Source organism: Syngnathus scovelli, chromosome 3, assembly GCF_024217435.2.
Source record: "Syngnathus scovelli strain Florida chromosome 3, RoL_Ssco_1.2, whole genome shotgun sequence".
NCBI lineage: Eukaryota > Metazoa > Chordata > Actinopteri > Syngnathiformes > Syngnathidae > Syngnathus > Syngnathus scovelli.
In genome coordinates this window covers 4,984,985-5,003,723 of record NC_090849.1, presented here as the reverse complement: position 1 = coordinate 5,003,723, position 18,739 = coordinate 4,984,985, and the positions used below count along the sequence as shown (strand labels likewise).

The window sequence follows — 18,739 nt, the reverse complement described above, 5'->3', positions numbered from 1 at the left end:
CGCCTGATCAATGTTAGCATGGAGTGAGCTGAAGTGCATGGCGCTGAAGATTTGAATCTTTGAAATGCGCTGAGGTCTGACGTATCAGGCAGAATGGTTTGCCATCACGTTCAACAAAAAATAGAAACTTTCCCACTCTGATAAAAACGTCCTGTGTTCATCTACATATTTTCGTTTTGCTGTGCATCTTTTCCCTGCCATTTCGAGAGCCCAATTGACACTAATAGTTTACTGGAATGTGTTTGCCCATCCTACTTTGTGGAATTTCACCACATGCGCTTTTGACGAAAATACTAAATTGAACTCAAGTGAAGCCAACACGCACAACCCCCCCCCCCCCCCCCCCCCACACACACACACACACACACACACCTACACACACACACAAATGTTGATATGAACATAAAAGAGCCGCATGCGGTTCGGGAGTTGCGGCTTGGCCAAACCTGTACTATACAACTTTATTTGTGTAAAATTTTCACAACAGCTGTCACACAAACAAAGCGGGAAAAACCGAAGACGTGCGTGTTCCGCCCACGCTGGATTTATTTGCACCTTTGAAAAGACACCGTATTGCCGCAGATGTGGCAAAGAGTACTTTTGGGCATCTGAGACGGAAGGATGTCCAAAGCATCACGTCACCTGCTCTGGTAGGAATGGTGGTGGGACGTTGAGGTCAACCGCTTTGGGGTTGGCTGAATCTTTGGTCGCAGGATGCCACACACTTGAAGACAGAAGCAGAAAAGCAGAGCTAAATGCAAAATGTACTCACCGGTGACTCCAATTTTTTCCCCCCCTGAAGAAATGGATGGACGGGTGGCCCCGGCTGGCCGGTGGGACTCTTGTTATTCTGACCCTTTTTAGTGCGCGTTTGGGGCAACAACCGTTTTTTGTGGCGCTCTCTTCTGGTTCAAGAGTGCCCTGCATGTGAATTTGCCTTTCCTGCCTTCTGATTGGATGAGCGCCGGTGTGACGCGGTGCCTCTGTCACCGTGGCGGGGGGTATACGTCGGCATCGGAGCGTCTGCCAACGTCTGAGACCGGCTGGCAGTGTATCGGAGGTGTCGAGTGCGGTGCCGCTGGAGCTCACTCACCAGCTGGTGTTAGGGCCACAGAATGAAGGCCAAGGAGAAGACTAGAAAGAGAAACAGAAACTTCTCCTCCAATTGTTTGATTTGTCTCTTCTGAGCTTCGATGAATTCTTTCAGCTCTTTGTTCCTCTAGGACGGACAAATGGAAAGTAGCCTTCAAAAGCCAGTAAGCGTGCAAGTAAGTGCCGGGCTGGCTTTGGGCCCTTACCTGTTGCGCGCTGTGCAGCAGATCCTCTCTCAGATTCTCTCTTGGAGGATGCAAGCGTCGCGCTCCCTCAACTCCCACATCAGGGCTCGCTTCCATTGGTCCACGGCGCTCCTAAGCTCTTGTCTCTGATCCGCCGTCAGCACGTCATTCACGCCAGCGTGGCTGGCTTTTTCGCCGTCCGTGGCGGGGCAGTCCCGCTGCGGTAGCGCCTCGTACAACATGGCCTCCAGCTCCATGATCCTCTGGGCCGCAATCCTCGTCCATCAGTGGTCCGGCGGGAGATTTGAGGGCGGCTTACCTTATGAGCCTGGTCCATGGAACGCTTCCTGAAGTCCAACTCTTCATCCAGGTAGCCCTTCTGGTTGCAGAACATATCCTAGCACAGCTCAAGGTCAGAATTGTTGGGGCACATTGCCCCGAGTTCCCCTTGGCTGATGTCGCGTGTCTGTCTACCTTCTCACTTTCAATGTCCAACATCTTCTGTTGAAGTGCTGACTTGGTCACTTTGATGTATTCTAACCACTGAGGAAAGGCTGCTGTCACATAAGCAGAATGCGAGAGCGTGCGTGGACGTGCGCGTTACCTTCTCGGCTAGGGTGGGAAGGGTCCTGGCGTGAATCACGACCACCTGCTCCTCGTTGGTGAGATTCTGCAAGAGCCCAAAGGCACAGCGTCAACAAGGTTCTTTCAGCGCAAAGCCTTCCAAAAGTCACATTTGAGCCGCCGAGTCTCGTGGAGTGCGAACATAAGGAGTTCGACATACACTTACGGCGTTATCGCCCAGGATGTCCCGCTTCTTCATCAGATCACTGATGACGATGTCCTGGGGAAAGGCGCAAGGAGCAATGTAAGGTGTTCTGGGACCTCAGGTTAAGGTTAGGGTTGCGAGGGACGCCTTACGTACGCTCACGCCGTCGGCCTCGCAGTAGATCTGCAAAGGGCTGAGGCCGTCTGGGAAACGGACTTGCAGAAACTTCAAGACGGGGGAGCGCCACTCCCTCTCCTGAAAGGCAGAGGCATGCATCCGTCCGTCCGTACGTCCGTCCGTCCGTCCGTCCGTCCGTCCGTCCGTCCGTCCGTCCGTCCGTCCGTCCGTCCGTCACATCTCTGGCCTCAACACGCTTGTGCGAGTCTTCCCACCTCCAGCTCCAGGATGCGGAACTCAAGCAGTTCGTTTTGGTCTCGGATATCCTGGATGCGCTCTTTCAGACGCGCTTCTTCCGCCTCCATCCGCCTGACCTGAAAAGACAGTCAGACCTCATCTGCGGGGCTTCCGGACGGGTGTGACGCCAAGCGACTCCGCCCAGCGCCTTTCTTTCCGTCACCTTTTCGGCCAACTGCTGATTGCTCTGACGCAGCAGCTGCTTCTCCTCCACCCACTTGACATTCTAGAAGAGACAAACGCGTGGACAGCTTTGGAATGTTGTGTCATTTTCATCCACAAATTCTTTGGTTGACTTGCCACGTTCAGGGGGGGGGGGGGGGGGGGGGGGGGTTGGTCCAGTAATGCCAGACGAATGAGTGACTGAAGAATGTAGCTATTTTGTCTGACAAAAAGGTGTGCTCATTGATAAGCTTACCTGTCCTTGTTGCTTCAGCGCTGACTCCAGATCTGCTACTCTGCTTTGATAGTGACCCATTTCTACTGTCATGTAACATGGGGGGAAGAGATGGTGCAAATGGTAAAATATGGATTGTTCACAGGAATAAATTGGCAGAGCTGAAATTCCAAATTTGTCCAAAAGATGGCGCCAGACCAAAACATGAGACCAAAAAAGGGGCCAAAATAAGCTAAGCAAGTTAAAATAGAAATAAAACAGGAACACGGTGTCGGATTGTGAGTCACGCATGGACGCACAAATGTGATTTTTACTTTTTGATTTCTTTGCTTGGCTAAAAATGTATTCTGTAACAGCTTAAAGCAATATTGTTAGTCAATTCGATCAAGGGACCCGTCACTATGAGAATAGTGGCGTGACATAAATTGTTTGGAGAAGCACAAATGTGATTTTTACTTCTTGATTTCTTTGCTTGGCTAAAAATTGATTCCCTCTTTCATGAACTGTGTTTTGCAATCGAATTGTTCTGGGATTGAATGATTTTATTAACACGGGTATCAGTGGGTGAAATTGTTCGGTTTCTGGAGTGATTAAGATTTGTAATTCTATTTCATGTTTCTTCAATAAATGTGTTGTGTATATTCATCTACTTTGTTGTGCGCTGATTTGTACTGAATGTACAATCGATGGTTCGGGGTTGATTTGACAATTTGATTAATGTGCGGGGGGTTATTATGGTATAACATAGGACCGTAATAAATAAAAGTAACATCAGACAATTTTAGAGAATTGAATAACTTTCGTAGTTATTTGAGACACGAGTGAATTTCAATCCGTTTGAAAGTTTGCTTCGTCTGAATAAATTAACGGAAGTGTTTGAATCGGATTATTGGTTTGGTGTAGAACTGAAAGTAATTTAATTATTTGAAGGGCGCAGGCCCGTTTCCCCTTTTGACGGGCCGCGTAAAAAGTAACTCCGAACATGTTAGAGAATTAAATAACTTTCGTAGATATTTAAGGGAAGAGTGAATTTCGTCAAAAGTGAATTCGTTTGAAAATTTACTTCCTCTAAATAAAATAACGACGATGGTTAAAATAGATCATTTGAGTTGGTGAAGGATAAAAGTATTTCGATTGTCCGTCGGGCCGCGTCAAAAGTTAAACAGGACACGATCGAAAAATAGACTTGCCTTCCAAATTAATTACTGGGCAAATCTAAATAGAGTAAGACATTTTTATTCGTTTTAAGAAAGTTGTTATTCTTTTTAAGCAATCAAGTGGGGTGAAGCACTCCGACAGTTAAGTGCTTGATCTACATATAAGAAGTTAGAATTAATAACGTAAAGTGCATTAATTTTCTCCTTAAATGCTATTATTGTCACACTTTTATTAATTCGATTCTCTTTCGAATAAACAAGTTGGTCGGCTCGCTGCTTGAGCGACCAAGTAGAACGGACCCATATCAACATTTACTTCGGCAAAACTAGTGCTAGGGTGCGCTATACAAACGAATCCCTGAGGTCTTAACAAAGACATCTAAAAATATCCGTAACATAATAAGAACTTCAAACATTAGCGGGGAGCCATCAATACGATGCGGTCACTTCGAAGTCTTGCCTCGAATTGAGTTACTCGGCTCGAGCTTAGGGTGACTTGAGAGGGATTGGCGTCGTACAGAAATTAGATTGATTCCGGTGGAGTTAATTTAACTCGGGTGGTTAGATTACGGACGAATCTCCGAACCCGGCTAAGACAAACCCGTTACCGGGAAGCCGGGGGCACCTTATTGAAAGAGGTGCGTTTGACACTACCATCAGCTTTTCTCTGGTCTGAAAGGAGGAGGAGGGAGGCTCCTCCTCCTCCTTTCAGACCAGAGAACACCCGAGGCTGGGTGAGAACGGGGAGGCTGCGACCCGGCCGGGGGTTGCGGGAAGGGGCGCCACCTTGATCTCCTTCTCGGCGTCGTAGTCCCCTCCGCTGGTCTGGGCTAGCAGAGCGTAGGCTCGTTGCAGCGCTTGATATTCTTGCGTCAGCTGGCGGTAGCGAAGCTCCGCCTCCTAATGCACACACCAATGCAACACAGCACTAGTACCAGAATCAGTCAGACCGGCGACAAAGCACCCGCGACGCAAAGACGAGTCCGATTCCAGGCTGAAGAGGAATGTTTGGCGCCAATACGCTGGCAGAAATGGCGGGCTACCTCTTCGGGTTCCGTGTCGGGGGTTCTGTCGGTGTGAAAAGACAAGGACGATCCGTCCGAGTCCACCAACACGTCTTCGTCGTAGCCGTAAAATGTTTCGATGACCTGCGGGCGCGGAAGCAAACATCTCTCTGAACAAACTGAAGCGACACCTCACGATGAATCGACGAGAGGAACGATAGCGAGAAAAAGGCCATTTCATCTTGCGCAACACCAAGCAGCCGCAAACAAACAGACTCACCTTGCAGGACCTCACGCTTTGTTCCTCCTCAGAGATTCTCGACGGCGGTATCGTAGCAGCAAATCTCTCTCCCGTCGACACAAATAATCCGCCTTTGAGATTCTTTGGATGCAAAGGGAACGAACGTCTCCGGCGCAGAAACAAACGCGACTCACGATGACATTTCTGACATGAGCTCCTGTCTCCAGAGCCTGAAAAACCCGTCACCGGCGATGATTGGAGGGACGCTCGTCTTTTCCAAAAGTGACAACTACAGGGTGTGTCAGGGTTTTCCAGATTATCTTTATCGTATGATTATGTTGCTTTGACTTTGACTGCAACCTGTAATAAATAATATTATTTATCCCTTATTTATCCCTATCGCTTATCCCTTCCTACACAAAGTCGTAAAACATCCCTTGCTATGTTTTGACTAGAGGTCAAGGGCTTTCTCTATTCAATCCACTCTTACACCCACCCTGTTTCTCTTAATAAAAATGCTCGTGCAGGAGCCGAGAGTCAGACTTCATTCGTACAACGGATGGACTCTCCACCTGCAGGTGTCCAAAAGAACTTACTTGTCTCCCGTGTGGTTCTTGCAAAATAAGTTGGAGCGAGCGCAACTCTAACAGGGTGCATTTTGCCACTAGCTGCCTACGGACAATGACGTCGCGCTCGCGGCTCATGGTTGACGGGCTGAGCAGCCGGGCGAGTCCGTCGTTTTCAGCGCACAGCGAGTGGCAAAGGCGCTGACAAAACGGGAGCTTTGAGCTGCTGAAAACGGCAAAACAAGTCTAAAGCGTGTTCAAACGCGTGCGCACAATGCTCCTGCTTGAAAGGTCGGAATTTAAGGGGCCAATTTTTTGGATGGCGGCCGCCGGCCAAGCTTTGGACGGAAAAGGTTTCCTGGCGACAGCGAGCGAGCGCGGCGCTGCCGTACGTGCACCGAGTCGCCTGCCTGAAGACCTTGGACAAGTCGTCGATGATGTGCCGCTGCTCCACAACTTGAAGGAACTCCATTTCACCGTCCTGCTGGCCGCAACCGCGCTCCAGGTCATTGAGCGAACTAGGCCTTCTCTGTGGAACACAAATTCAGTGGACTCTGTTGGCATGCCGCCGTTGTTCGCGTCGACTTACCAAGCTTGCCATCTCCTCGTTCTCCTGGGTGACAAAGCGCACTTTGTTTTCAAGGCGACACAGCACCAGCGAGAGTTCTTCATTCTTCCTGCTCAGGCGTTTGTTTTTGTACAGGAGTGGCAGAAACTGGCTTTCTGTTTCTCTCAGTCGCTTAAGCTGCAAGCATGAAGTGCGGGATGCGAAAGACGCACAACACGCGGGCCAGAACGTATCCATTCCTTTTGCATCGGTTTGAACGGAATCGTGGCTTTGGCTCCCAATAAAAGACATCTACCAGGCAACCGACTCGCCGCGCCGCTCAACTAATAAGCAAGCGCAATGGGTGCCTCGCTGGATGGCGCGCATCAAACGTAGCGCAAACCTTCAAGCGTGCCGTCAATAAATTACCAGTTCATTGCGCTCTTCAGAAAGCAGGGCGTTTCGATCCTCCAGTTTCCTGATGACTGCGCTGAGCTCAGCGATTTTCAGATGAAACCTTCGCGTGTCCCGATCCTCCTGAGACTGAAAACGCCCCGCAACACACACACACAACCACTCGTTCAAAGTTCAAAACTGTTTTTGTGCTACCTTCCTCCAGCAACGAACTAAGTCATGCGTACTGCAAGTGTGTGATGAGGTGGCTTACGCTATGAAGAGGATTGCTAGTAGCGCCGTTGACCCCACTTCCAGGGTAGTTTAGGCCCGCCCTTTGGGAATCCCTCAGGGCAGCGATCTGCTGCTCGGCAGCCTGAGTCTGCAGCTGAAGGCGGTGGACGTGGCCGGCCCCAGGGATTTATCCAAAACACTAACCGCTCTGTCTTTCAGCTTGATCTCATCCATCTGGATGTACAAACGGGGAGCGCTCAGGCAGGCGGGCAAACTCATTTGCCAGAATTGTGACAAAAACAAAGAGAGCAACCGGCCAATTTTTATCTTGAATCGACTAGAACACCATTGCTGTGACAAAAGCGAAGCGAGCAACCGGACGTTTTCTTCTTGTGAAATAGAATAGAATAGAATGCCTTAGGTGTCATTGCACTGCAGGTATACAACGAAATTGGGAACATAGCCACGCACCGCGCATCTGATCAGTCCTACCAGTCGGCGGATCTCCCTCTCGCAGTCTCTCTTGGTTCGGCTCAGCTCCTCCCGATGCTGGTGATGAGCCGATCGGAGCTCGGCCGCTCGGGACTGCCAGGCCTGCTGGGCCGCTGCCAGGGCTTCTTCCGCGCTCCTGGTGGAGGCGACACCGCTCGGTCTCCCGACACCGCCGCGTCTCCTCCACTTCCGCCAGCAAAGCGCCCCCGCTCCTCACCTGAGCAGACATTGCGCCACATCGGGCCGTTGAGACCGCAACGGAGCGCCGCGACGCTTACTGGGGACAAGCTACACAATACGGTAGCGGCCGCATCGGAGCCCGACGTGGCGTGCGGTTAGTCAGACACGGATTGAGCGGATCACCTTGTCCATGGAGCCGTCCCTCAGGCTGAGGACCAAGGCATTCAGTCGCTGGATCTCTCCATCTTTGATTTTGATCACTCTCATCAGCTCCATTTCATGCTGCCGCAGTAATGTCTCCCTGGTAACGGCTAACTTTTTCTGCTTCTCCTCATGGAGTTTGCTTTTGAGTTCCGTCATGGCGGCGGTGGCACGGTGGTGCTCCGCCCGCAGGTCCTGACTTCTCTCTCTCTCCAGACAGCTGACCTGACATGACTTAGACTTAGACAAACTTTATTGTCATCTTGTCTGCACATGGTGCATACAAAACGAAATTTCGTTGCACACGGCTTACAACAAAGTAGTGATATTGCAGTTGAATAGAAGTAACATATCCTATGAAAATATATATATACATATACTGTATATATATATATTACAAATAAGTATAAAGTGCAGCAGTGCTAATTATGCAATAGTGCAAGTAGGCAAAACAGTATTCAAGAGTGTGCAGAGGAATGCTAAACCATGTATTAAACTTCTATTTAAAGGGTTTACACAAGTTCAGTAAAGTTGGTAGTGCGAGATAGTGCAAGATAGAGGTCCGTAGTGTCATAAAGTACAGTTCTGTGAATGTGTGATGCAGAGTTCAGTTTAGAGCTCAACAGTTCTAATGTTCAACAGTCTGATGACAGCAGGGAAAAAGCTGTTGCAGAACCTGGTGGACCTGCAGCGGATTGTGCGAAACCTCTTCCCAGAGGGCAGCAGGGAGAACAGTCCATGGTGGGGGTGTGATGGGTCATTGATGATGTTACGGGCACGGGACATGCAGCGCTGAGATGAAATGTCCTGAATGGAGGGAAGAGGAGCCCCTATGATCCTTTCTGCTGTCCTCACCACTCTCCTCACGTTCTTCCAATCGGAGGCGGTGCAGCCTCCACACCACACAGAGAGTCAGCTTGTCAGAATGCTCTCTATGGTGCTCCTGTAGAACGTCCTCATGATGGGTGGGGGCAGGTGGGCTCTCCTCATCCTCCGCAGGAAGTACAAGCGCTTCTGTGCCCTCTTGATCAGTGCCGTAGTGTTCATAGTCCAGGTGAGGTCTTCTGTGATGTGGACCCCCAGGAATTTGGTGCTGCTGACCACCTCCACAGCTGAGCTGTTGATGATCAGTGGAGCGTGGTGAGGCTGGTTTTTCCTGAAGTCGCTCGCTGTCGCCAGGAAACCTTTTCCGTCCAAAGCTTGGCCGGCGGCCGCCATCCAAAAAATTGGCCCCTTAAATTCCGACCTTTCAAGCAGGAGCATTGTGCGCACGCGTTTGAACACGCTTTAGACTTGTTTTGCCGTTTTCAGCAGCTCAAAGCTCCCGTTTTGTCAGCGCCTTTGCCACTCGCTGTGCGCTGAAAACAACGGACTCGCCCGGCTGCTCAGCCCGTCAACCATTAGCCGCGAGCGCGACGTCATTGTCCGTAGGCAGCTCGTGGCAAAATGCACCCTGTTAGAGTTGCGCTCGCTCCAACTTATTTTGGAAGAACCACACGGGAGACAAGTAAGTTCTTTTGGACACCTGCAGGTGGAGAGTCCATCCGTTGTACGAATGAAGTCTGACTCTCGGCTCCTGCACGAGCATTTTTATTAAGAGAAACAGGGTGGGTGTAAGCGTGGATTGAATAGAGAAAGCCCTTGACCTCTAGTCAAATCATAGCAAGGGGTGTTTTACAGCTTTGTGTAGGAAGTTGCTATCGCTTATGATAGGGATAAATAAGGGATAAATAATATTATTTATTACAGGTTGCAGTCAAAGTCAAAGCAACATAATCATACGATAAAGATAATCTGGAAAACCCTGACACACCCTGTAGTTGTCACTTTTGGAAAAGACGAGCGTCCCTCCAATCATCGCCGGTGACGTGTTTTTCAGGCTCTGGAGACAGGAGCTCATGTCAGAAATGTCATTGTGAGTCGCGTTTGTTTCTGCGCCGGAGCCGTTCGTTCCCTTTGCATCCAAAGAATCTCAAAGGCGGATTATTTGTGTCGACAGGAGAGAGATTTGCTGCTACGATACCGACGTCGAGAATCTCTGAGGAGGAACAAAGCGTGAGGTCCTGCAAGGTGAGTCTGTTTGTTTGCGGCTGCTTGGTGTTGCGCAAGATGAAATGGCCTTTTTCTCGCTATCGTTCCTCTCGTCGATTCATCGTGAGGTGTCGCTTCAGTTTGTTCAGAGAGATGTTTGCTTCCGCGCCCGCAGGTCATCGAAACATTTTACGGCTACGACGAAGACGTGTTGGTGGACTCGGACGGATCGTCCTTGTCTTTTCACACCGACAGAACCCCCGACACGGAACCCGAAGAGGTAGCCCGCCATTTCTGCCAGCGTATTGGCGCCAAACATTCCTCTTCAGCCTGGAATCGGACTCGTCTTTGCGTCGCGGGTGCTTTGTCGCCGGTCTGACTGATTCTGGTACTAGTGCTGTGTTGCATTGGTGTGTGCATGAGGAGGCGGAGCTTCGCTACCGCCAGCTGACGCAAGAATATCAAGCGCTGCAACAAGCCTACGCTCTGCTCGCCCAGACCAGCGGAGGGGACTACGACGCCGAGAAGGAGATCAAGGTGGCGCCCCTTCCCGCAACCCCCGGCCGGGTCGCAGCTTCCCCGTTCTCACCCAGCCTCGGGTGTTCTCTGGTCTGAAAGGAGGAGGAGGAGCCTCCCTCCTCCTCCTTTCAGACCAGAGAAAAGCTGATGGTAGAAATGGGTCACTATCAAAGCAGAGTAGCAGATCTGGAGTCAGCGCTGAAGCAACAAGGACAGGTAAGGTCATCAATGAGCACACCTTTTTCTCAGACAAAATAGCTACATTCTTCAGTCACTCATTCGTCTGGCATTACTGGACCAACCCCCCCCTGAACGTGGCTGGGAAAATGCGGAGAAAAGCAAATGTCATTTTCCAGTCAACCAAAGAATTTGTGGATGAAAATGACACAACATTCCAAAGCTGTCCACGCGTTTGTCTCTTCTAGAATGTCAAGTGGGTGGAGGAGAAGCAGCTGCTGCGTCAGAGCAATCAGCAGTTGGCCGAAAAGGTGACGGAAAGAAAGGCGCTGGGCGGAGTCGCTTGGCGTCACACCCGTCGGGAAGCCCCGCAGATGAGGTCTGACTGTCTTTTCAGGTCAGGCGGATGGAGGCGGAAGAAGCACGTCTGAAAGAGCACATCCAGGATATCCGAGACCAAAACGAACTGCTTGAGTTCCGCATCCTGGAGCTGGAGGTGGGAAGACTCGCACAAGCGTGTTGAGGCCAGAGATGTGACAGACGGACGGACGGACGGATGCATGCCTCTGCCTTTCAGGAGAGGGAGTGGCGCTCCCCCGTCTTGAAGTTTCTGCAAGTCCGTTTCCCAGACGGCCTCAGCCCTTTGCAGATCTACTGCGAGGCCGAGGGCGTGAGCGTACGTAAGGCGTCCCTCGCAACCCTAACCTTAACCCGAGGTCCCAGAACACCTTACATTGCTCCTTGCGCCTTTCCCCCGGACATCGTCATCAGTGATCTGATGAAGAAGCTGGACATCCTGGGCGATAACGCCGTAAGTGTATGTCGAACTCCTTATGTTCGCACTCCACGAGACTCGGCGGCTCAAATGTGACTTTTGGAAGGCTTTGCGCTGAAAGAAGCTTATTGACGCTGTGCCTTTGGGCTCTTGCAGAATCTCACCAACGAGGAGCAGGTGGTCGTGATTCACGCCAGGACCCTTCTCACCCTAGCCGAGAAGGTAACGCGCACGTCCACGCACGCTCTCGCATTCTGCTTATGTGACAGCAGCCTTTCCTCAGTGGTTAGAATACATCAAAGTGACCAAGTCAGCACTTCAACAGTAGATGTTGGACATTGAAAGTGAGAAGGTAGACAGACACGCGACATCAGCCAAGGGGAACTCCGGCAATGTGCCCCAACAATTCTGACTTTGAGCTGTGCTAGGATATGTTCTGTAAGCAGAAGGGCTACCTGGATGAAGAGTTGGACTTCAGGAAGCGTTCCATGGACCAGGCTCATAAGGTAAGCCACCCTCAAATCTCCCGCCGGACCACTGATGGACGAGGATTGCGGCCCAGAGGATCCTGGAGCTGGAGGCCATGTTGTACGAGGCGCTACCGCAGCGGGACTGCCCCGCCACGGACGGCGAAAAAGCCAGCCACGCTGGCGTGAATGACGTGCTGACGGCGGATCAGAGAGAAGAGCTTAGGAGCGCCGTGGACCAATGGAAGCGAGCCCTGATGTGCGAGTTGAGGGAGCGCGACGCTTGCATCCTCCAAGATAGAATGGATCTGCTGCACAGCGCGCAACAGGTAAGGGCCCAAAGCCAGCCCGGCACTTACTTGCACGCTTACTGGCTTTTGAAGGCCACTTTCCATTTGTCCGTCCTAGAGGAACAAAGAGCTGAAAGAATTCATCGAAGCTCAGAAGAGACAAATCAAACAATTGGAGGAGAAGTTTCTGTTTCTCTTTCTATTCTTCTCCTTGGCCTTCATTGTGTGGCCCTAACACCAGCTGGTGAGTGAGCTCCAGCGGCACCGCACTCGACACCTCCGATACACTGCCAGCCGGTCTCAGACGTTGGCAGACGCTCCGATGCCGACGTATACCCCCCGCCACGGTGACAGAGGCACCGCGTCACACCGGCGCTCATCCAATCAGAAGGCAGGAAAGGCAAATTCCCATGCAGGGCACTCTTGAACCAGAAGAGAGCGCCACAAAAAACGGTTGTTGCCCCAAACGCGCACTAAAAAGGGTCAGAATAACAAGAGTCCCACCGGCCAGCCGGGGCCACCCATCCATCCATTTCTTCAGGGGGGAAAAAAATTGGAGTCACCGGTGAGTACATTTTGCATTTAGCTCTGCTTTTCTGCTTCTGTCTTCAAGTGTGTGGCATCCTGCGACCAAAGATTCAGCCAACCCCAAAGCGGTTGACCTCAACGTCCCACCACCATGCCGACCAGAGCAGGTGACGTGATGCTTTGGACATCCTTCCGTCTCAGATGCCCAAAAGTACTCTTTGCCACATCTGCGGCAATACGGTGTCTTTTCAAAGGTGCAAATAAATCCAGCGTGGGCGGAACACGCACGTCTTCGTTTTTTCCCGCTTTGTTTGTGTGACAGCTGTTGTGAAAATTTTATACAAATAAAGTTGTATAGTACAGGTTTGGCCAAGCCGCAATTCCTGAACCGCATGCGGCTCTTTGCTTGGATTCATGCGACCCATGTATGTTCATATCAACATTTGTGTGTGTGTGTGTGTGGGGGGGGGGGGCGGTTGTGCGTGTTGGCTTCACTTGAGTTCAATTTGGTATTTTGGTCAAAAGCGCATGTGGTGAAATTCCACAAAGTAGGATGGGCAAACACATTCCAGTAAACTATTAGTGTCAATTGGGCTCTCGAAATGGCAGGGAAAAGATGCACAGCAAAACGGAAATATGTAGATGAACACAGGACGTTTTTATCAGAGTGGGAAAGTTTCTATTTTTTGTTGAACGTGATGGCAAACCATTCTGCCTGATATGTCAGACCTCAGCGCATTTCAAAGATTCAAATCTTCAGCGCCATGCACTTCAGCTCACTCCATGGCTAACATTGATCAGGCGTCGAACCCGCAACATCATGCTTAAGAGGTGGACATGCTAACCAGTGCGCCATTATGTCAACGCATAATAACTAAGTCTACTGATCAAAACAGCGGTTACTATATGACGTCGCTACGTGGTCAAGTGACGCAGACAAGACATCAATGGACGGACCTTCCTCCGAAATTAGAATCCGTGGGCAGAGTTAACTTGTTTAAAAGGGAGTGGGCAGAAGAAATATTTAATTTATTTAAATCTATTTTGAGTGCACACCATTATGCCAATGCATAACAACTGTAAATCTACTAAACAAAACAGCGGTTGCTATATGACATCTGCCACGTTGTGGTCACGTGACAGACGTGACGTCGATGGGCGAAACTTCCGCCGGAATTCAAATCCGCGGGGAGAGTTAACTTGTTTAAAAGGGAGTGGGCAGAAGAATTATTTAATTTATTCAAATCCATTTGGAGTGTGCGCCATTATGTCAATGCATAACAACTGTAAGTCTACTAAACAAAACAGCGGTTGCTATATGACGTCTGCCACGTCGTGGTCACGTGACGCGGACGTGACGTCGACGCCTACTTTACATCCCACCGATCACAGGACCCCTCGGCTGCATAACCGCGCCCCCTTCCCAACCAATCGGATTTGCTATACGCGAAAACGACGCCAATGGGCGGGCTCTTCCGCCAGAATTTAAATCCGTGGGCGTGGCTCGCAACAGGAAGTAGGAAAATGGCGATGTTGACAAAGACACAGCGGATGGTAACATACGACTAACGAGAGAAATATTTTTATTTTCTGCTTGCAACTGGACCGTCCAGAGCGTACACGGTAAGTACAACTCATCGTTTTTAAAAAGAAGTACTTTTGTTGCCCTGAAAAGCGAGTGAGTGTGGCGTTTGGGGGGAACGTCGAATTTCGACCATTATTTCGACTGGTCAACGGTTGTAAATGATTGCGTTGATTAAAAACTTTATTTAACTCTACTCTTAACTTTGCCGTTTCAGATATGCGGGTATTACACCGCGGAAATGACGTCAATAGGCTGAACTGTCGCCAAAATTCAAATCTGTGGGCGCAATGGCCTTGAGCGAGACAACGGATACAAACACGACGACTATCAACAGAAATATCTTTATTTTCTGCTTGCAAGTGGACCGTCTAGAGCGTACACGGTAAGTACAACTCGTTAGGTTTAAAAAGATTTACGTTTGTGTAGTTTGCGTTGCGTTACATCTGTGAATGTTGGTTGAGGCTAAATGTTAATGTTTAATTTCCTTCCTTTAGGTTCCACGGTGCTTGTTGGCTGTAAGTTTTCCACTGCAAGAAGAGGCTCGTATCATTGACCAGGAGCGAGCTACAAGTATCATTGACCAGGAGCGAGCTACAATGGTGAGTAGCCATAACATTTATGTTAAACACTTCCTATTTCATGTCTAACAGTACTTGATTTAACAAATAACCATAAATAAATACAGTGTGGGCACTGAAGTTAACATATGTGATTATACTGCCTAATCCGTCACCGAGTATATTGTTGCAAAGTAATATAAGATCCAAAGTTGTAATTCAGAATAGTTTTCAAAAGAAGGCCATTAGAATTATATACAAGTCTGATTACCCTGAACATAATAACAAGCTATTAATTAAATCACAAATTCTTCAATTCAAAGATTTGGCAGATCAGGGCAAGCATGGTGGATCTACCTCCTGATTCACCTAGCCCCACTTCCCCTCCAACACCACGTCCGGATCTGGAGCCCGTGACTCCAATGACGGAGCCCGTGACTCTATTGACGCCAATTCGGACCCAGTCGTCGCCGGCACCAAGTCGAGTTCCGGTGCCCGTGGCTCTGTTGACGCCAGTCCTGGCCCAGACTTCACCGACACCGAGTTCAGTTTCGGTGCCCTTGGCATCTTCCATGCCAGTCCAGGCCCAGAGGACGGTGGCTCGAGAGGGTGGGAAGAACCGAACATCGGTCATCTGTATGCCATCGCATTCGCGTAGCCCTACTGCACGTTGGGTTGACGGTCGAGGTCCGACTTCATATGAGGTCGGAGTGCTGAACCCGAACCCCAATCTGGACCCCATCATTGACCCATTGGGGGAACCTGAACTCGGGTCCTTCTCCGATGAGTCAACTGAATCCGATGATTCAACTGAATGGGAGCTCGAAGAACTCCCTGACATTCGGCCTCGATATAATCTTCGTTCTAAGCCCCACCCAAGGGGGACCTAGGCGTACTCCATGTCCTAACACCCAACCCTACCCCCAATCCTAACCCTAACCCTAACCCTAACCCCAACCCTAACCCTAACCCCAACCCTAACCCTAACCCTAACCCTAACCCTAACCCTAACCCTAACCCTAATCCTTACCTCAATCCAATTCCCTTTTTATGTCCTACTAGGAACAGAAATTCCGAACAGCAGGCTCAATTAACATAATTAGGACAAATTTATTAAAATCAATTCGGACTCACTTACCTTAGATACCTACCTTGGATACTTACCTCAAATTGGTACCACGCCTCTGGTCCCCGGACCATGCCCACCTAAAAAATTAGAAAAGACAAAAATCAAAAAAATATATACGTAAATACCTACCTCAACTAACCACTTACCTGCAGTAAGAAAAATGAGAAACAAAAATTAAAAAACAAAACAAAACAATAAAAATACTCACCTAATCCGGAGATCACAAATCCACGCCCAATCGGTGCCTGCAAGAAAACAAGTTACTATGCTAAAGAAACAAGCGCAAATCTTTGGCTCCGCCCACTTGGAGGAGTGTATACAAGCACCGTTCGGAGCAGGAGCTCTCAGTCTCGATGCGGCCGTGGAGGAGGAAGCAGCTCCCCATGTGATGAAACTAAACTAAATTTAGATGCAATTCCTGTGTGCCAGACCTGAAGAAGGCACAAAAGATGCCGAAACGTTGTCGATGGCCACACAGATGAACAAAATTTAGCGCAAAATGACGCCGGTACAAAACCAATTGGAAACAAATAGTAATTTACCCACGCTCTACCCAGATAGGAGAGCGCATGGATGCCGCACAGAGCAAGATGCTCTCGCTCCACCCAGATAGGGGAGTCGATGAATTAGGTGCGAGGTACGAATATTTAGTGGAACGCAAGTGCAGCTGTCAATCTTACATGCCAAATCGAGACTCACTTATTAATTATATAATAAAGGCGACCGGATAGGTAAAGTGCAATCAAAAACAAGCATACAATAAGCACAAACACGTGTTCAAGGTCAAAAACGATCTTTATTAAGCCCTAATTAGTCCTGGCCAGCATGGCGGGTGCGGCCGCAACGGGCAGGATGCTCTGGAGCTGGTTGTGGGGTGCGGGCCAGGATGGTAGGACCGTGCCTTTGTTCCTCTCCTTCGGGGGAGGAACTCTTTACCTAATCCTAACTCGCCTGTGCCACCTCCAGTGCGCCCCCCCACGTTTCCGGTTTCCATCGAGCTCCTGTTACGTCTGTGTGCTGTCCCCTAAACTGGTCCTATCCCAGCCCTAATCCTAACCTATCCCCCATCCTAACCTAACCCCTAACCCTAACCCTAACCCTAATCCTAACCCTTGTCATGCTGTCATGTGTCGTCCGGTTCATTTCCTGTTTTATTGTGTGATTTCCTCTCGTTCCAGTCAGTGTGTCCTTCCCCTGTGCGTCCGGTCACGTGATCCCCTGATTCCAAGTGTGTGCACCTGCGTCAATGACCAACTGTCTTCACCTGTGTTCCCCTCCTGTGTCCATATAACCCGCGTCCTTCCCCGTAGCCAGTGCGTCTTGCCTTGTCAGAACACTAGCGATCACGAAACCCTCGAGTTCCACGTAGAAGCCTTGTTAGAGCAACCTTGATCACCGATGTTAACTTGGTTACATCGCTACCTTGTTTTTGTATTTCCCTCGGTTCGAGGCGCTTTGATTTCCCCTTTTTCTCCCTCGGTTCGAGGCGCCTTTGTTTTCCCTTTTTTCCCTCCTAGTGAGGTGTTTTTTGTTCGACTGTCAGTGGCGACAATAAAAGCCTTTTTGGACATCGAACTCTCTGCATTCGAGTCCTCTCCCTGCTCTGCGCCTGACATTACGCACTGGCCAGACATGGACTCGGCAGAGACAGCGCAGCTGGTCGCCCAAGTACGCTCCCAGACTGCGCAACTGGGCCAACAGCAGAAGCAGGTAGACGCTCTGAGTGTGGACGTTCAGGAACTGGTAAAGAACCAGGAAGGCTTCAGAGAGGCGGTGGCCACCCAGGTGGATTCGCTGAGTCGTCAGATGCAAGACGTCCTCGCTCTGCTGACCACGGGGCGAGCTGCGACGCCCTGTTCCACAGCGGCGCCCCCTGTGGACCACCCGGCGCCTGCGCCTCTGGCGAGGGGGATCAGACTGGCTTCCCCAGAACGATATGCAGGTGAACCCGGGCTGAGTCGAGCCTTTATAACGAATTGCGAGATGCAGTTCGAGCGAGCTCCCGGCGACTTCCCAACGGAACGCTCCCGGGTGGCATACACGATCTCCTATTTGACGGGAAGAGCCCGGACATGGGCGACCGCAGAATGGGCCAGGAATTCCGCTACCTGTCACTCGTTTTCCGGATTCATCGAGGCCCTGCGCATGGTGTTCGATCCAGTTCCCATGGACCGAGAGAAGGCACGAGAGCTGTCCCACATCACCCAGGGTCGAGAGACAGTCAGCGACTACGCGATCCGCTTCCGCACTCTGGCCGCGGAAAGCGGATGGAACTCGACGGCTCTGTACGATGCTTTTCTCCAGGGTCTTTCCAGGACCATCCAGGACCAACTGATTTCCCTTGATCTTCCTGTGGAGCTCGACGCTCTCATCGCGTTGGCCGTCCGAACTGACAACCGACTAAAGGAGTGGAGGAAGCAGCGCGCAAGCCTAGGTGCGATCGTTACTCCTTCCGCATCATTGGGCGGGCGGTCATCCCACGAGACGCACCACCAAAGATCGATCCCGGCCGGGCCACTCGAGGGGACGGAACCCAGGCAGCTCGGCCGGGCCAAATTGAGCGAAGAGGAAAGACAGCGTCGACGCCAGGAGGGCAGATGCTACTACTGCGGGGCGCTTGGTCATCTCCTCCTCTCCTGCCCGGAGCGGAGGGCGCTGAGGGTAAGCACCTTCTCCGTGGTCCGGCAGAAGAATAGGGTTCTACCCGTCGGGACGCTAACCTGCCAAGGCTAGGAACTCGAGCTCGGGGTGTTGATTGACTCAGGGGCCGACGAGAATCTGATCGACGGGGCTTTTGCTCGCAGCATAG

The 18,739-nt window shown here is 50.5% G+C and overlaps 2 protein-coding genes across 8 annotated transcripts; one reads left to right on the top strand and one right to left on the bottom strand.

Annotated features, from left to right (window-relative positions):
• Nucleotides 1-381: 381 nt before the first annotated feature.
• LOC125993651 (janus kinase and microtubule-interacting protein 3-like) lies at nucleotides 382-9,028 on the bottom strand. Of its 7 annotated transcripts, XM_068650291.1 has the most exons (18): nucleotides 7,855-9,028; nucleotides 7,492-7,708; nucleotides 7,040-7,233; nucleotides 6,802-6,915; nucleotides 6,415-6,570; nucleotides 5,299-6,354; nucleotides 5,058-5,162; nucleotides 4,801-4,914; nucleotides 2,879-2,943; nucleotides 2,624-2,686; nucleotides 2,439-2,537; nucleotides 2,203-2,301; nucleotides 2,062-2,121; nucleotides 1,882-1,947; nucleotides 1,752-1,820; nucleotides 1,597-1,674; nucleotides 1,299-1,540; nucleotides 382-1,219 (listed from the first exon to the last, which is right to left on the bottom strand). In XM_068650291.1, the coding sequence occupies exons 9-17, from the start codon at nucleotides 2,936-2,938 to the stop codon at nucleotides 1,328-1,330; spliced, it is 807 nt and encodes a 268-aa protein (XP_068506392.1). In that variant the 5' UTR covers nucleotides 2,939-2,943; nucleotides 4,801-4,914; nucleotides 5,058-5,162; nucleotides 5,299-6,354; nucleotides 6,415-6,570; nucleotides 6,802-6,915; nucleotides 7,040-7,233; nucleotides 7,492-7,708; nucleotides 7,855-9,028; the 3' UTR covers nucleotides 382-1,219; nucleotides 1,299-1,327. The 7 variants fall into 7 exon arrangements, 6 of the variants coding, with proteins under 6 accessions (XP_068506392.1, XP_068506390.1, XP_068506391.1 ...); XM_068650289.1 differs by having other exon boundaries at nucleotides 6,415-6,915; XM_068650290.1 differs by having other exon boundaries at nucleotides 2,879-2,940; nucleotides 6,415-6,915.
• A 605-nt stretch (nucleotides 9,029-9,633) lies between these two features.
• Nucleotides 9,634-13,017, top strand: LOC125993660 (janus kinase and microtubule-interacting protein 3-like). Its single transcript, XM_068650243.1, has 9 exons — nucleotides 9,634-9,942; nucleotides 10,079-10,440; nucleotides 10,577-10,638; nucleotides 10,848-10,910; nucleotides 10,997-11,095; nucleotides 11,177-11,410; nucleotides 11,531-12,170; nucleotides 12,250-12,375; nucleotides 12,745-13,017. The coding sequence occupies exons 3-7, from the start codon at nucleotides 10,579-10,581 to the stop codon at nucleotides 11,714-11,716; spliced, it is 642 nt and encodes a 213-aa protein (XP_068506344.1). The 5' UTR covers nucleotides 9,634-9,942; nucleotides 10,079-10,440; nucleotides 10,577-10,578; the 3' UTR covers nucleotides 11,717-12,170; nucleotides 12,250-12,375; nucleotides 12,745-13,017.
• Nucleotides 13,018-18,739: the final 5,722 nt, after the last annotated feature.

What these genes read in the sequence shown, in the direction of transcription:
- LOC125993651 (XM_068650287.1), bottom strand. Translation starts at nt 3,148, where the DNA reads ATGCGTGACTCACAATCCGACACCGTGTTCCTGTTTTATTTCTATTTT. An exon ending in TCCGCATCCTGGAGCTGGAG is followed by an intron (nt 2,302 to 2,438) that starts GTGGGAAGACTC and finishes TCTGCCTTTCAG; the next exon opens with GAGAGGGAGTGGCGCTCCCC. An exon ending in TGGGCGATAACGCCGTAAGT is followed by an intron (nt 1,948 to 2,061) that starts GTATGTCGAACT and finishes GGGCTCTTGCAG; the next exon opens with AATCTCACCAACGAGGAGCA.
- LOC125993660 (XM_068650243.1), top strand. Translation starts at nt 10,579, where the DNA reads ATGGGTCACTATCAAAGCAGAGTAGCAGATCTGGAGTCAGCGCTGAAG. An exon ending in CGCTGAAGCAACAAGGACAG is followed by an intron (nt 10,639 to 10,847) that starts GTAAGGTCATCA and finishes TGTCTCTTCTAG; the next exon opens with AATGTCAAGTGGGTGGAGGA. An exon ending in ATCAGCAGTTGGCCGAAAAG is followed by an intron (nt 10,911 to 10,996) that starts GTGACGGAAAGA and finishes CTGTCTTTTCAG; the next exon opens with GTCAGGCGGATGGAGGCGGA.